This window comes from Neoarius graeffei, chromosome 2 (genome assembly GCF_027579695.1).
Source record: "Neoarius graeffei isolate fNeoGra1 chromosome 2, fNeoGra1.pri, whole genome shotgun sequence".
Taxonomy (NCBI): Eukaryota; Metazoa; Chordata; class Actinopteri; order Siluriformes; family Ariidae; genus Neoarius; species Neoarius graeffei.
In genome coordinates this window covers 75,623,850-75,641,458 of record NC_083570.1, presented here as the reverse complement: position 1 = coordinate 75,641,458, position 17,609 = coordinate 75,623,850, and the positions used below count along the sequence as shown (strand labels likewise).

The 17,609-nt window shown below is 40.1% G+C and overlaps 1 protein-coding gene across 2 annotated transcripts in view; it reads right to left on the bottom strand.

Annotated features, from left to right (window-relative positions):
* pamr1b (peptidase domain containing associated with muscle regeneration 1b) overlaps positions 1-15,225 on the bottom strand; it is a 66,101-nt gene extending 50,876 nt beyond the window's left edge. For both annotated transcript variants that reach the window (XM_060914992.1, XM_060914993.1), the window contains exon 1: positions 15,094-15,225. In XM_060914992.1, coding sequence (XP_060770975.1) covers positions 15,094-15,211 — 118 coding nt within the window. In that variant the 5' untranslated portion in view covers positions 15,212-15,225. The remainder of the gene's footprint in view (positions 1-15,093) is intronic.
* Between the last annotated feature and the right edge of the window lie 2,384 nt (positions 15,226-17,609).

Genomic DNA, 17,609 nt, shown 5'->3' with positions numbered 1-17,609 from the left:
TATATTTATATCTATAGGTAAATAAATTTAGGTCCAAACACTGCAAGCAGTTCATCATGATGTCAGTAATCACAGTATTTTGGAGAAATTGAGCACAGACTATTAAAGAACATGCCAAAACAAAGGCAGAACCAGACCCATGTTAAAACGTTTTATGGGCTTCTAGGGAACACACAAAACTCTCATGACATATGTAGATTACAAGAAATAAAATGTAGTCATACATTAACAGTCATTAAAGTTGAATGAGTTATATTATGTTAAGAAATGGGGTTAAAAAAGTCCCATATAGGCAGAAAGACAGTCTTTATTGTCACATATAGATGTTTCTGTTGCAGTCAGAAGTTTACATACCCTTATCATGGACATGAATGTCATGCAAATATTGGGCTTTCAGTGTTTTCTTTGAACTGTTCTTTAAAAAAAAATTTATTTTGGGTTCTCTGAAATCAACACATGGTCAAAAATATACACACACCAACTTAGATTATTAATTATTCAGTGGTGCTGAAAGTTCCAAAATATGTTTTAGCTTGCCAAGGCCTCTTAACTTCCTGCTCGTGAAATTGATTGAATGCAGCTGGTAGCTTCTCTTTTCTAACATAAAAAGGGTTTGCTTGACAAATTATTGGGAGGTGAAGCCACTTTGCCAAGGTCTGGAAGAAGAGCCAAATGGTCAACCTGAGCTGATAGAAAATTGGTCAGAAACAACCCAACTACTATGGCACAGGCCTGGCATGAACTGGAAGCTGCTGGAACACCAGTTTCACTGTCTATAGTCAAGCTAGTTTTCCATCACCATGGACTGAGAGTCTGCCATCCACAAAAGAAGCCCCTGCTCCAAAATCAACACCTTCAAGCTCAATTAAAGTTTGCAGCTGATGACATAGACAAATAAAAAAAACCTTCAGGAGGAAATTTTTATGGTCCAATGCGACAAAAATTTAGTTGTTTGGCCACAATGACCAGAGGTATGTTGGAGGAGTAAAGGTGAGGCATTCAGTACCAAGAACAATGTACCAACTGTGAAGCATGGCTAAACAAAGTGGATGGAATAATGGAGACTACCTCAGAATTCTAGCATAACCTCAAACCATCAGCGAGATGGTTGACATCTTGGACATAATGGGGTGTTCCAACAGATAATGACCCCAAACACAACAGAGCTGATTGTGAAATGGATAAAGCAGGCTAACAGTAAGCTTTTGGAATGACCTTGCTAAAATCCTCCATCCATCCATTACCCATAACCACTTATCCTGTGCAGGGTTGCATGCAAGCTGGAGCCTATCTCAACTGACTATGGGTGAAAGGCAGTGTACACCCTGGACAGATTGACAGATCATCGCAGGGCTGAAACATAGAGACAAACAACAATCCACCCATCCATCCATTATCTGTAGCTGCTTATCCTGTACAGGGTCACAGGCAAGCTGGAGCCTATCCCAGCTGACTATGGGCGAGAGGCGGGGTACACCCTGGACAGATTGACAGATCATCGCAGGGCTGAAACATAGAGACAAACAACAATCCACCCATCCATCCATTATCTGTAGCTGCTTATCCTGTACAGGGTCACAGGCAAGCTGGAGCCTATCCCAGCTGACTATGGGCGAGAGGCGGGGTACACCCTGGACAAGTCACCAAGTCATTGCAGGGCTGACACATAGAGACAAACAACCATTCACACTCACATTCATACCTACAGTCAATTTAGAGCCACCAATTAACCTAACCTGCATGTCTTTGGACTGTGGGGGAAACCGGAGCACCCGGAGGAAACCCACACAGACACAGGGAGAACATGCAAACTCCACATAGAAAGGCCCCTGTTGGCCATTGGGCTCAAACCCAGAACCTTCTTGCTGTGAGGTGACAGTGCTAACTACTACACCACCATGCTGCTCTTGCCAAAATCCTGACCTCAGCAAATTGAAAAAAAAAAAAATTGATTTCAGAAAACCCAAAAATAAATAAAAACTCGTGCACCAAATTGTTTTTTTCTATTAAAGATGTGTGTTGTGCAATCATCCTCCCAAAGGAAAACAGTTCAAAGAAATCACTGAAAGCTCAATATTGTCATAACATTCATATCCATGCTGAGTGTACTCCTGAACACAACTGAAACTGTACAGTACAGCAAAATTCTTTTCACTTCTCCTATCCTACCCTGTTAGGAAGCTGGGGTCAGAGCTCAAGTTGAGCTATAATAAAGCACCCATGGAGCAGAGAGGGTTAAGGGTCTTACTCAGTGGCCCAACAGTGGCAGCTTGAAGTCACAAATTTAGAGGTCAAATGTAGAAATCAATGTGAAATTATGGGCCACACATTATCTGTAATTATGTAAATTAAGATATAAATAAAATCTGTGACTGTCACCATGATTCTGCTTTTTAATTTTAACCAAATAGCCTAATAAGTATATTTTAAGACCATTCTGAAAATTTCAATGACTCATTATAGATCATTCATCATTACAGCAATTGTTTGCTGGCAAGCATTTAAAGAAACCTTTAATCTGTTAAGAAGATTGTGCTGGTGAGCCTGCCTTCTGTATATATGGTTGTTGTTTTTTTCCCCCCTTTGGGGTTTTTATTTTTTATTTTTCCCCCCAGATCTACCAAAATGCAATGTTTATGTCCTATAAAATTACTGTCATTAGCATTGTCAGTAGTCCAGACTGTAAGCACAATGAATCTCAGCTGTGCTTTGTGCTATGTGTGGTGACAGATTTGTGGGAATATAACAAGAAACATTCTTATTTGAAGCCAAGATTAGTATGGGCCCCTCGTTTCTACTCTCTTGCTCATCAAAAAAAAAAATACATATTACACAAATGCATTCAATGTTAAGAGAATATATGGTGGTGTAGTGGTTAGCACGGTTGCCTCACAGCAAGAAGGTTCTGGGTTCGAACCCAGCAGCCGGCAAGGGCCTTTCTGTGTGGAGTTTGCATGTTCTCCCCGTGTCTGCGTGGGTTTCCTCCGGGTGCTCCGGTTTCCCCCACAATCCAAAGACATGCAGGTTAGGTTAATATGGGACGGCCTTGGGCTGAGATGCCCTTGAGCAAGGCACCTAACTCCCAACTCCTCCCTGGGCACTGTTAGCATGGCTGCCCACTGCTCTGGGTATGTATGTGTGTGTGCTCATTGCTCACGTGTGTGTGCGCATGTGTGTGTTCACTGCTTCAGATGGGTTAAATGCAGAGAGGAAATTTCACAAGTGTGTGATGAATAAAGTTGTGCTTGCTTTGCTTGCTATAGGGATTAACATTACTCTATATACAACCCCGATTCCAAAAAAGTTGGGACAAAGTACAAATTGTAAATAAAAAAGGAATGCAATAATTTACAAATCTCAAAAACTAATATTGTATTCACAATAGAACATAGACAACATATCAAATGTTGAAAGTGAGACATTTTGAAATTTCATGCCAAATATTGGCTCATTTGAAATTTCATGACAGCAACACATCTCAAAAAAGTTGGGACAGGGGCAATAAGAGGCTGGAAAAGTTAAAGGTACAAAAAAGGAACAGCTGGAGGACCAAATTGCAACTCATTAGGTCAATTGGCAATAGGTCATTAACATGACTGGGTATAAAAAGAGCATCTTGGAGTGGCAGCGGCTCTCAAGTAAAGATGGGAAGAGGATCACCAATCCCCCTAATTCTGCGCCAACAAATAGTGGAGCAATATCAGAAAGGAGTTCGACAGTGTAAAATTGCAAAGAGTTTGAACATATCATCATCTACAGTGCATAATATCATCAAAAGATTCAAAGAATCTGGAAGAATCTCTGTGCGTAAGGGTCAAGGTGGAAAAACCATACTGGGTGCCCGTGATCTTCGGGCCCTTAGATGGCACTGCATCACATGCAGGCATGCTTCTGTATTGGAAATCACAAAATGGGCTCAGGAATATTTCCAGAGAACATTATCTGTGAACACAATTCACCGTGCCATCCGCCGTTGCCAGCTAAAACTCTATAGTTCAAAGAAAAAGCCGTATCTAAACATGATCCAGAAGCGCAGACGTCTTCTCTGGGCCAAGGCTCATTTAAAATGGACTGTGGCAAAGTGGAAAACTGTTCTGTGGTCAGACGAATCAAAATTTGAAGTTCTTTATGGAAATCAGGGACGCCGTGTCATTCGGACTAAAGAGGAGAAGGACGACCCAAGTTGTCATCAGCGCTCAGTTCAGAAGCCTGCATCTCTGATGGTATGGGGTTGCATTAGTGCGTGTGGCATGGGCAGCTTACACATCTGGAAAGACACCATCAATGCTGAAAGGTATATCCAGGTTCTAGAGCAACATATGCTCCCATCCAGACGACGTCTCTTTCAGGGAAGACCTTGCATTTTCCAACATGACAATGCCAAACCACATACTGCATCAATTACAGCATCATGGCTGCGTAGAAGAAGGGTCCGGGTACTGAACTGGCCAGCCTGCAGTCCAGATCTTTCACCCATAGAAAACATTTGGCGCATCATAAAACAGAAGATACGACAAAAAAGACCCAAGACAGTTGAGCAACTAGAATCCTACATTAGACAAGAATGGGTTAACATTCCTATCCCTAAACTTGAGCAACTTGTCTCCTCAGTCCCCAGATGTTTACAGACTGTTGTAAAGAGAAAAGGGGATGTCTCACAGTGGTAAACATGACCTTGTCCCAACTTTTTTGAGATGTGTTGTTGTCATGAAATTTAAAATCACCTAATTTTTCTCTTTAAATTATACATTTTCTCAGTTTAAACATTTGATATGTCATCTATGTTCTATTCTGAATAAAATATGGAATTTTGAAACTTCCGCATCATTGCATTCCGTTTTTATTTACAATTTGTACTTTGTCCCAACTTTTTTGGAATCGGGGTTGTAGTTGAATATTGTAAAGTATATAACACTATAACACACACACACACACACACCGACAATGTGAATGGGCTGCAGGTCATTGGCTTAAGTAGGAGAATAAGTGTATCTAATCTAGCATGTTATCTAAGATCTGTCTGGGGAAAAACTGACTCGGTAGAAAAACTGTGCATTTGAGTGCTATAAGATGTTATGCTTGTGTTATCAACATGCTACTTAATGCACGCAATGGGTGTGTAAGTCCTTTATAGGCTCTTATGCTCTCAGTGCTTTACATAATAATGTAAAGATTTATGTAAGGAGAGGAAGAAAGTCTTCACTGGCTTTGTTACAAGGCAAACTGCAAGACAAGAACAATACACAAATAAGTGTGATGATATTCAGCATCCTGTGGATATTCTATAACTTCCTATTGATGTGCATTCTATTGATTGAGCTCAGTAAATCACTCATATAATATGTAATATAAGCCACTAAAAGACTCACTATCACATATACACTTACACACAGACACTTAGTTCTTTTATTATTTTATGCCTATACAGTACATTACTGACACTCTATTAAATATAGTATATGCACTTCAAAGATATCCCAAAAAGTTTGTGCATCCAGAAGAATGTGCACAATAGTTGTCATTGTTTTCAAGATGCTTTATGTGGTTTCGTTTGACTTGTCTGACACTCATTAAGGAGAATTGTTCCAAACATCTCTATGTCAAGTTGACACAAAGCATTGATGAAAGTCTTCTGATTAGCAGGTCTTGTTTTACTTGGAGCTAGAATCTCTAAAGTCTTTCTTTATGAAATTCATAGCCAAAGTCAAGCTTTACTCAAGAACAAGCAAATATAAAACTGTAGCAAATCTACATGCACTGTGAATATGAGTAAAATATGTTACCTTCAATGAGTTTATTAAGTACACTGATTGACTTTATTGTTAACTAGACACAATATAAAGAGGAGTTCTGCACATGTACATACAACATCCAGAGCTGGCTAACTTTATGACCTTCTGAAAGAAAGTTGGAATGTTGGGACCTTCTGGTCTTAAAATCATTCATGTCTCTCTGCACTCCTACCCACCATTATCTGAAAGCAGGTTTACATTTGATAATGTAATGGTTAATATTGAGCTGAGCATGCACACATTCATGCAGGTGTCCACTCAACACCTGCAAAATGCATCCAGATTACAGAGCTCAAATCAGCTGCCTTATTTTACAAGCACAGAGAATCCCCCAAAGCATGAAGAGAGAGAGAGAGAGAGAGAGAGAGAGAGAGAGAGAGAGAGAGAGTACACAAGAATGTGTGTATATTTCACTTATTATGATCTAATTAGATTTTTTTTTTTTTGGAAAGAAGCATGATAAACCCACATAATGGAAAAAGGGTTTGGGAAGAAAATATTGTTGGAAATATTTTAGAAAAAAAAAACTTTGGCAAAAAAAATTAAAGAAACCCCACAATAATAATTCAATCTATGTGGAATATAGATACAGCTCATCTACTCACACCACATTGACATTTAACAAAACGTTTTATAGACTTTGTTTAATACATTTTTATTGACCATTTTTGGCTCTCGCTCACATTATTCTTGTTTTCATTAAAGCCTGGTATCTACTTTTTCTTCTCCTTCTCATCTCTGTCTCTCTTTCTCTCTGCCCATTTTCTCCTTCTATGCCAAAACAACCCAAATGTTCTGCGCATCACAATGCACATTCCAGTTCTTCAGATTCCGACGCATTCATGCACATCTCTCTTTTAACTTTACTGGATTGCATAATTGTCATCTACTTTTTCTTTTCCAGATGTGCACTGCTTAGCTCTGACCAGCATCTGTAGGAGGATGGGGAAGCCAAAAATATCTCTCAAAATAGCTTCCAAACTAACACCACCAAAGAAGATTGTTTTCCGCTTCACAGGCCAAAGGTCTTCTAAGACACAGGCCAAGCAGCAGCTTTCCCAAAGCTTTTCCTAAAGTCAACTAAGAGAAACAGCAACTTCTCCCAGCACATCCATGCAGACATGTTCTACACTCCTATGGCCGACTGATTTGAAGACAGATTGTATGAATTACAGCATGAAGATTTGTGGTTTTAGACCTGTTTTAAAGTGGATGCAGGCCCTGATCATTGGAGGCGGCGGCTATCAATCACTAGCCATGATGACTGATTCATTTGGATGTGCAGAAACACAGATGGGCCGCGAGGCCCGCACCAGAGTGACAGAGTTGCCCACAGCAGTGGCACTAATGGCCCAGCCGAGCCACCATGGAATGCCTGACCTCGTGAGCTCGTATGCTATTCTCCTCTCCTAGCAAAGCACCTTGCACAGTAAGGTAAGACAAACAATGTTGTGCCCCCATCGTGTTGTCTCTCTGGACCTCCAGACCTGATGCCAAATGATGCACAAAAGTGCCACAGACTTGACGGGTATGGAAGTTGCCCCACACTAACAACTGATTTGCCGAGTGATGCCATCCGTTGGCCATTTGAGTGGCTCTTCCACATGCCATCTGGTGGTGTGCCATTGACCCTGTTGGGTTCATCTGCCACATTGTACCGAAAAGTGCCCTGCTGCCAGTGCCTTATTGGTGACGTACTATTTAACCCATAGCTGGAACCCAGGCAAGTGCTACCACTCCAGGTCAGAGCAGATCTGGGAGCAATGGTGATTAAGGGGTAACTACAGTTTCCCCAATATTCAAGTCCTCCTGGACCTGAGACTCACCACTGGTTGCAATTTAAAGTCATACCCAGAACTAAAGGCCCTGATGGTATCACTGGTAACAAAGCCTTCTGAAATGTTCCCCAGGTTTGTCCAGGATTTGTTGATCAGCTGTGACTCCAGCTAATCTATAAAACTTTTAATCTCATTATACTAGTGCATCTCAAAAAATTAGAATACCATGAAAAAGTTCCTTTTTTTCATAATTTAATTCAAAAAGGTAAACTTTCATATATTCTATATTCATTACATGTAAAGTGAAATATTTAAAGCCTTTTTTGTTTTAATTTTGATGATTATGGCTTATAGCTCATGAAAATCAGAAACCCAGTATTTCAAATTATTAGAATATTCCCTAAGATCAATCAAAAAAAAGGATTTACAATACAGAAATGTCCAACTTCTGAAAAGTATATTAATTTATACACTCAATACTTGGTTGGGGCTCCTTTACCATGAATTACTGTATCAATGCGGTGTGGCATGGAGGTGATCAGTCTGTGGCACTGCTGAGGTGTTATTGAAGCCCAGGTTGCTTTGATAGTGGCCTTCAGCGTATCTGTATTTTTGGGTCGGGTGTTTCTCATCTTCCTCTTGACAATACCCCATAGATTCTCTATGGGGTTCAGGTCAGGCAAGTTGGCTGGCCAATCAAACACAGTAATATCATGGTCAACAAACCATTTGGTAGTAGTTTTGGCACTGTGGGTAGGTGCTAAGTCCTGCTGGAAAAGGAAATCAGCATCTCCAAAAAGCTTGTCAGCAGATGGAAGCATGAAGTGCTCTAAAATCTCCTGGTAGATGGCTGTGTTGACTTTGGACTTGATAAAATACAGTAGACCAACACCAGCAGATGACATGGCACCCCAAATCATCACAGACTGTGGAAACTTCACACTGGGCTTCAAACACCTTGGATTCTGTGCCTCTCCACTCTTCCTCCAGACTCTAGAACCGTGATTTCCAAATTAAATGCAAAATGTACTTTCATCTGAAAAGAGGACTTTGGACCACTGAGCAACAGTCCATTTCTTTCTCTCCTTAGCCCAGATAAGACACTTCTGAAATTGTCTCTGGCTCAGGAGTAGCTTGATATTAGGAATGCGAAAGTTGTATCCCCTTTCTTGAAGATGTCTGTTCGTGATGGGTCTTGATACACTGACACCAGCCTCAGTCCACTCCTTGTGAAGCTCTCCCAAGTTCTTGAATCAACTTTTCTTGACAATCCTCTCAAGACTGCGGTCATCCCTGTTGCTTGTGCACCTTTTCCAGCCACCCTTTTCAGCAATGACCTTTTGTGGCTTACCCTCTTTGTGGAGGGCATCAGTGATCATCTTCTGGACAACAGTCAAGTAAGCGGTCTTCCCCATGATTGTGGTTGTGTGTACTGAACTAGACCGAGAGATACACTGTGTTCATACTGTTTTACTCAAACTCGAAATGAAATATTCTAATATTTTGAGATGCATTTTTTAATGTTTTTGTACTGTATGCCATACTGATTAAAATTAAAATAGAAAATGCTTGAAACATTTTAGTTTATGTGTAATGAGTCTATAATATATAACATTTTCACTTTCTTAAATAACTGATGGAAAATATTGAACTTTTTCACAATATTCTAATTTTTTGAGATGCACTAGTAGACCTGAACTACACTACTGAACTTTGTTCAGTCTGTATCTGATGACTGTGGTCTGCTGGAGGATTTTGAACTTGCTTACTCATCACAAAATCAAAAACAGTCCTGTTGTCATCTTCCATTTGCAACATATTAAAGTGCTGAAAAGAATATGCTTTTCAGTTCAAGTAAGCTGTAGTAATCGTGAATTGTTAGACAAATTACACTAGTACTTAACTACAATTATCTTTGTTCATCAAAAAAAAGCTGATTCTATAGTACAGTGATTAACATGTTCTATATTCGCATGCCTTGTATTTTGTGTATCAAAGCTCTGATTTTACAAAGCCATCCAGGCCACACAACTGCTCCTCATCTCATCTCATCTCATCTCATCTCATCTCATCTCATCTCATCTCATCTCATCTCATCTCATCTCTTTTACTGGCTGCTCTCTCTGATCTAGTTGTTTCAGGATGGTTCCCTAAACTAAGCAAGTGACTACAGCTGATGAGTCTTGTGTCTGCCAAAAACACAAGCACACAGTCACAGATGGTGCTGAAATCTGGATCTGCAGTTCATGGTGTAAGTGCAAGTTGAGTTACAATAGTGAACATTGTACTGTGCTTATGTCATTGACAATGAGCTCCCTCCGGCTCTGATACCTCATTGATGTTGGAAGGAGTTGGCTGAGTCAGGGCCTGAATCATGCAACTGTGTAATGTACTAGAAGAGAGCAGGTTAAAACCTCAGTAATATCCATAGCCATCTGAGGACATGAGTACAAGTGAGAATAATTGGCCCTGATCTCACAGATATTTATCTGTTTTCGGAAACAGAATCTTCAAGTGTGTTTAGCTACCATTGGAAGCTAAATGACCAGGAGTTCAACAAGTTATCCCTCACTTTCTTGTACCTTAAACAGTCAGAACTGACTTCAGTCGATAGATGGTATACTGGAAATTGGGAATGGGGTTGGGGTCAAATAAGTTGGGTTAAATCAGGTTGATTTCATGTGTTGGTTTGATTGCTTTTTTAAAGCTTTTTTTTTTCTAGAGCAGGACTGCAAACAGAAGTAAGACCTCAATGTCATAGGGAGAAGATTTAAATTGATTAGATAAAAGTAAAGAAAAAGGAAGAAACTTTGAGAGAAAGTAGACAGTCAGTGAGCCGACGTATTGGCTCTGTATTTGTTGTGACACAGAGTGTGGAGAAAAAAGCCAAGTGTAGCACTGCGTTCTGCTCTCTGCTACAGCTGTACTAGTGATCAACTGATGTCTGAGTCATTTTGCAGGCATGGAAAAGGAAAATCCTCTGAGTTTCTGTGGGCATTGCCTGAACCGCAACACACACACACACACACACACACTATTCATGTTTAAACATAGTTCTCTAGATAACTCAAACATTACATGTTTCTGTTTTCAAAGGAAATTGCAAATTAGCTGAATGCAGCAACATGAAATGTGTTCATGGTCTATCCTCCACTAAATCCTTTGTGTATTTGCATGTGAAGTAAGACATAAACTTTCAGATGATGAACTAATATTATTTTTTCAAATGTGCTTTTTTTTTTACACTAAGTGAGTCAACTCTTACTCATCCAATTCCACTGTAAATTAGTCCTGTAAGTACATTTTGTTTATAAAGCACATTTTAAATTATGAATGTTGACCAAATTGCTGTACGAATTTAAGAACATATAAAATTAATTTATAAAGAAAAACAATTAAACACTACTACTACTACTACTTGTGTTACTCTGTACGACATCACATGTCATGGAGCAGAGCTAAACCATTGTTGGATTAGCTCAATGAACTCAGTCTTAGACTGCGTCAATCTTTTCGCCTGATCAGTGGAAACTTGAAGCAACTGGGCAATTTTTAACCAGGGTCCCTATAATATTTCCTTCTGGGTTTTGCCAACAGGACTTTCTTGGTAATGGCAGTGTTTTCTACTCTGCAACATGGCCGATGTACTTAAGATACTGAGAATATACAAAATTACACAGTAGCACGGTCTTCGTCATCTGTTGGATTTGTTCATTACTATATACGAAGCTATAGTTGACCTCATCCTCATCCATCAGCATTTCTTTTCTTTTCCATCCTCCTTTAAAAATACTCTGCAAACATTGGAACCAACATATTTCAAGTTCTCATTTGTTGCTCATTTGGTAGCCAGGCCTGCATCCCATACGTTAACCATGATCTTACACATGCTTCAAGGAGTTTTCTCATTATATGTAGATTAACATTACAATCCATCAGTGCATTCTGAAGTTCACTGAATTTTGCAGTAGCGCTGGCAACAAGGTGTTCTCTGAAGCAACTCTCTTTTGTATTCGTTATCACCTGCCCAAGTTATCCAAATTCTTGACATTTTCTATGATTTGATCATCAATGCTAAATAGGGTAGATTCTTTAGAAAGCTCTGCATCACTGAATACCTGCATTTTGTTTTTGTTTTGTTTTTTTAATGTAAGAAGTTGTTCTGCCTCCTGCACTGTTTTACAGAAGAACACATCATCATCGGCATACAAGATCCACCTTATCATCTCCATGCCATGCATCCTTCCACAACGATGTTCTCTGTTGGTACATATATAAGGAATATTGTATTCCAACCGAATACCCCATCTATCAGGGAAAATTTTGTTGATCTCGTAGGCTGTAACTTTCAACGTGTAGCCAAATTAGTAATTGAAAAGGCAAGATGATTCTTGTCCACCTTGTCAGCAGCCAATGCACACATCAAATCTTGTTTTCATACCTCTTATCGACACTGTGGTGTCTTCATACAGTTTCTGTAATATATCTATTAACCGGGTAGCTCCTGTTCATATCCACAACACTCGGAAGAGAAAGTCTCTTGGGACATGGTCGTACGCTGCAGTCAAGTCCACATACACTGCTATTAAAAGGGCCACCATATTTCTCGACCACCATCTTTACAATAAATATTCCAACTGATGTCGATCAATTTTCACGGAACCCATATTGCACTTCACTCATATGCACTTCATACGTGGATTTAAATCAATTAATGATGATTTTTGCAAGTAATCTTACTCATGTGCACTCCTCTAGAGAGACCATGATAGTTTGCAGCCACATTATTCAGTCCCTTTTTGAACAGACACGCGAGGTTGGCATGAAGCCATGTGGTTGGGACCACAACACACATCCAGATCAACATCAAGATGGTAAGGATCGCATCAACCATTATCATTGTACTTCAGCCCTTCGGTTTTCAACTTGTCAGTTCCAGCACTTTTATTGTTCTTAAAACTCTTGAGAACTTCTTTTACTTCTTATTCATCTAGAACATCTTCGTTGATATATACTACTTCATCTGTCATGTCTTCATCTCTGTCATTATTCCTCAGGGTGCCCTAGGTCAGGGGGAAGTGGTAATTCCCAGAGTGAAAAGTGATTCTCGAAATGTGTTTTGAGTTGAGTTTCACATTACTTATAGACAATTCCAACTGAGATTTTAGGGCAAGATACCATTTTGCCAATGCATGTTCTTTTTCCACCTGTCGTGCCTCTGCCACAGTGTAAATGTTGTTTGCCATTTCCTGATAATATTCATTCTTTATTCATTTTCTCCATTTCTTGATGGCTTTCTGTAACTTTCTCAGTTCCTTGTGTCAATGTTTACAACTGCGCAGATCCCCTATCTGCTCTTGCAAGATTATATCTTACCATGGGTCTTTGTTCTTAAATAGAATAATCTTCAGTCAGAGTTCTTCAACACAATTCCTGACATCCATTGATTCAGTTCATTCACTTGCTCAATGTGTACTCCTCTAAAGTGCACTATCCAGTTTCTGTCAGTTTTCTTTGGATCTCTGGGCTGTCATGTAGAGCATGGACATCAGGTGTTGGTTTTACTTCAGGTTTTAATGCCTTATTGAGTTGGTGTCATAACTTTCGTTTTGTATTGGGAAATTCTCAATTTGTCACTAGTAAGTGGTGATTTGTATCAAACAAACAGGATGGTTCAGTGTACACCCAGAAGGTGCAAACAAATTTGGAGACCCATTTGATGGTGCAGATATGATGAACTCACTTCCAATTTCCTGTCAAAGCATGTCTCCAAGTTACCTGGTGAATTCTCTGTGTTCTGAAAAATGTGTTCATGATTTTCATGTTGTTCTTAAAACACCAGGTCACTCACTCACTCACTGTTATTGTTGGTACAAAAACACAGAACTTTTATAAACACTGATATGAGAAGAAATATAACATACATGACACAAGTGCACAGATTAAACAACTTCTCCTCCCATAGCCAGCAAGGGCTGTAAAGGCACTACTGATGACATTTTACAAGTCCATCATTGGTGTGTATAGGGCATTTAAATTTTGCAGAGTCCATCCCTCTCCAAGTTTGATCAAAGGACAATTTAGAGTAGCCAGTTAGCCTAAATGCATATAAATGGGGGGAAACTGGAGTACCCAGAGGAAACCCAGGCAGACTCCACACAGAAAGGCCCCTGTCAGTCATGAGGTTTGAACCCAGAACCTTCTTGCTGTGAGGTGATAGTGCTAACCACTGTACCACCCCACAGACTAAACTGCTAATTTGTAAAAGTAGGTTTTAGTATTGATTTAAAACCCATTATAGTAGGAGCACATCTGATCTCCAACAGGAGTCTGTTTCATAACCTCAACACAGCCGCAACTTCAGCCAAGATGGTGGAGCACCCAGTAGCAACTGGCCTGCTATTGTTCTCCATCGATGGTCCACTATCCACCCCACTGACTATTATTACTACATGTAGAACTGATCCTAATAAAAAAATACCATCTAGGCCTTAAATTGTCCATAAACACGAGGTGTAGTTATATCCTTGAAAGAAACAGGAAAGTATGTTTATACTTCTGAATGAGGCTCTGCTCTGAGACTGACCTTAGAGAACTGTACTTTCCAGCCTACATCTGGACCACAAAGCTTCTCTGATATAAGTTGGAGATGATTCACAATCCTGATGATGCGTCTCTGTTGAGTTCAACTCTTTCCTGGTGACTACTCAGTGCAATTTGCAGAAGCTTCTTCCCTAGCTCACTCCCCTAGCTCACTCCCAGCCAAGTTTCTCAGCCTTGACCCTGTTATTGCAGCTAGTTTGTCACACATTAGAAAAAAAAAATTATATAAGCACTGAAAGACTAATTGTTTCTCTTTCACACATGCAGTTATTTAGGAATTTGCTGAGTCCAGCATGCATTATATTCCCCTAAAGCAATATTCAGTAATAGATTCAGACAGAATCAAGATTCAGATTTATTTTTTGTTTTGTTTCACAATCAGTATTGGTATGCAAAGGGAAATACTTCCCATTTTTTGCATCTGATACTTTAGTTATCCAAAACACAAGAATGCCATGGGTGACCACAAGAAAACACAATACCTAATAACAAATAACACGAGGCAACAGAGAGGTGATTCCCTTCCAAACATGATCAGGGATTTTCCCAGGATTCCTGAGGAATGACTTGAGGTGTCTTGTGACTTGATTGATTTTTTTTTGGGCAGGCACATCCTGAAACAGTCTTGAATAAATATTTTCCACTTGCCCTCTAATGTGTCCTAACTGTTGAAGTGTGACTAAGAGGAATGATGTGAGCATGCTGAAGTTCAAAACAAAGAGAGCCACAACAGCAACACAGACCAAACACAAGTTCTCTAGAACAAGAGTCATACAGAAAATGTAAAAGAAAGAGGAAGGAGAAGGAAAGAAAGGACTGCTGATGCTGTATTTTAGGGAACAAAAGATCAGGATAGAGATTCTTGTTGAAACTTAGCCATAAAGATAGGTGAAATGGACAGATATGAGTCTGCCTCTTACCGTGTGGCCATGCCATCCCTGAACAGACCAGGAGGAAGATGAGAAGGAGGATGAAGGTGTGAGTGAGCATGCAGCATTGCCGCTTGCTCTGCCTCTGCAGCCGTGCCGCTGAAGGCATGCTGCTCTCTGGAGCGCTGTTTACTTTCTGAGCTCAGCTGGTTTGACATCACCCCTCGTTCTTTCATTCCCTCCCTTCCTCCCTCCTCCTTCCCCCCACCCCTCTCTCCTCCAAACACCAGCGCTCTTCTTTCTTTCTTTGGCATTCACATTCTCATTGTTGTCCTCCAGCTCTGTCTGTCTTTCTTTTGTTTGCCTCTTTCCCTCTCTTTGTTTCATTTTCACTTCAATAGTTCTGTACTTATTTCTATCTTCTATTAGTCTTTCTACCTCCTTCTAATGCTATATCTTTGTCTGTCTGTCTGCCTGCCTCTATCTCTTTTCTCTTCCTCCTGGCTTCATGTTATGGCTTTGGCCTCATAAGACTATCTGCTCTGAACCTTGAACAGACCTCAAAAAAAAAAACACCACTCTTCTGCTGCTGGCTGGGTAACTTCATTACCGCTGAAGGAGAGTAGACTCAACACATACGGTAGACCTCATTAAACCAACTGGAGTCTCTCTCAGGTTACGCCAGTGAACCTACAGTATCAGCTCTTCCTGTTCATTGTGCCAAGCTGAGGTAGTCTGACTGGACCCTACTTTTAAGTCAGTATGAAATTGGATTGGAGGTCATTTTAAATTAAGAGATTTATACAAACCTTTCATGTTCAGGGATGGAAAGTAATGAACTACATATTTTCCTGTCCCAGTCACTGTAACAATACTTGTTTAAAAAAAAAATAATAATTTTATATATATTTATGTGTGTGTGGCGACGTAGTGGTTAGCATTGTCGCCTCACAGCAAGAAGGTCCTGGGTTTGAGCCCAGTGGCTGGTGAGGGCTTTTTTGTGTGGAGTTTGCATGTTCTCCCCGTGTCTGCATGGGTTTCCTCCAGGTGCTCCGGTTTCCCCCACAGTCCAAAAACATGCAGGTTAGGCTAATTGGTGGCTCTAAACTGACTGTAGGTGTGAGTGTGAATGGTTGTTTGTCTCTGTGTCAGCCCTGTGGTAACCTGGCAACATGTCCAGGGTGTACCCCGCCTCTCACTCATAGTCAGCTGGGATAGGCTCCAGCTTGCCTGCGACCCTGTAGAAGGATAAAGCGGCTAGAGATAATGAGATGAGATGAGATAAGTGTGAGTGTGTGTGTGTGTATATATATATATATATACACACACACACAGTAATTAAATCACACTATGTTTACTTTTACTTGTGTTCTAAAAATATATTCAACTGTGCTATATTTCTTTCTTTCTGATCACCGTTTCAGAATATAAAATTATAATACATTTAACCCTGGAAAACTGTAAGCCAGTTAAAAGTCAACATGTGTGAATTTGAAATAACTCAATATTGAGACCCAATCAAAATTAAGCAGTTTTCTGCCAAAGGTTTGAGTCACCCAATGTTTAGTCAGCAACAACAGTGTCTGAGACAGTGGAGACAAATTAGCATCCCTGGCCCAAGTTGTCTGGTATAGAAACAGAGTGATAATTATATGAAAATTATGAGCCAAATCCTGTGGATATATTGGCATTTCAAAGCTTAATATCCAACCATATAGAAACATGTAAAGGTAAGTTGTTAAGCTAGCTGAGCGGGCTAGAATAGAAGAAGGGGAAGCCTTTATTTGTCACATACTCATTACAGCACAGCGAATTTTTTTTCTTGGATGAGAGGGCAGGGTCAGTTGTCATAACGCAACCCAGGAGCACAGATGGTCCAACAGTGGCAGCTTGGCAGTGCTGAGGCTTGAACCGCCAACCTTCTAATCAGCAACCCAGAGCCTCAATTTATATTTTACAGTCTGAAAACACTGGATTCAACTTAAAATATCCCTTATGTACCAAGTATCTCATCTCATTATCTCTAGCCGCTTTATCCTTCTACAGGGTCGCAGGCAAGCTGGAGCCTATCCCAGCTGACTACGGGCAAAAGGCAGGGTACACCCTGGACAAGTTGCCAGATCATCACAGGGCTGACACATAGACAACCATTCACACTCAATTTAGAGTCACCAGTTAACCTAACCTGCATGTCTTTGGACTGTGGGGGAAACCGGAGCAAACCCACACGGACAACATGCAAACTCCACACAGAAAGGCCCTCGCCGGCCCCGGGGCTCGAACCCAGGACCTTCTTGCTGTGAGGCGACAGCGCTAACCACTACACCACCGTGCCGCCTGTACCAAGTATACTGATATCAATGTACTTACAGTATATTTGCAAGTAAACTAATTTAATACTTTTTGGGACTAAATTGGCCCACTTTTAGTTTATAAAACATATACTTTAAGTCTAAGAGAAGTAAACTTTGAGTATACAACTAATATTTTTTATTTTGTACTGCAAGTATACCACAAGTAAACTTATATAATAATAGTTTACTAGTTCTGTACTTGCAGTCCACTCT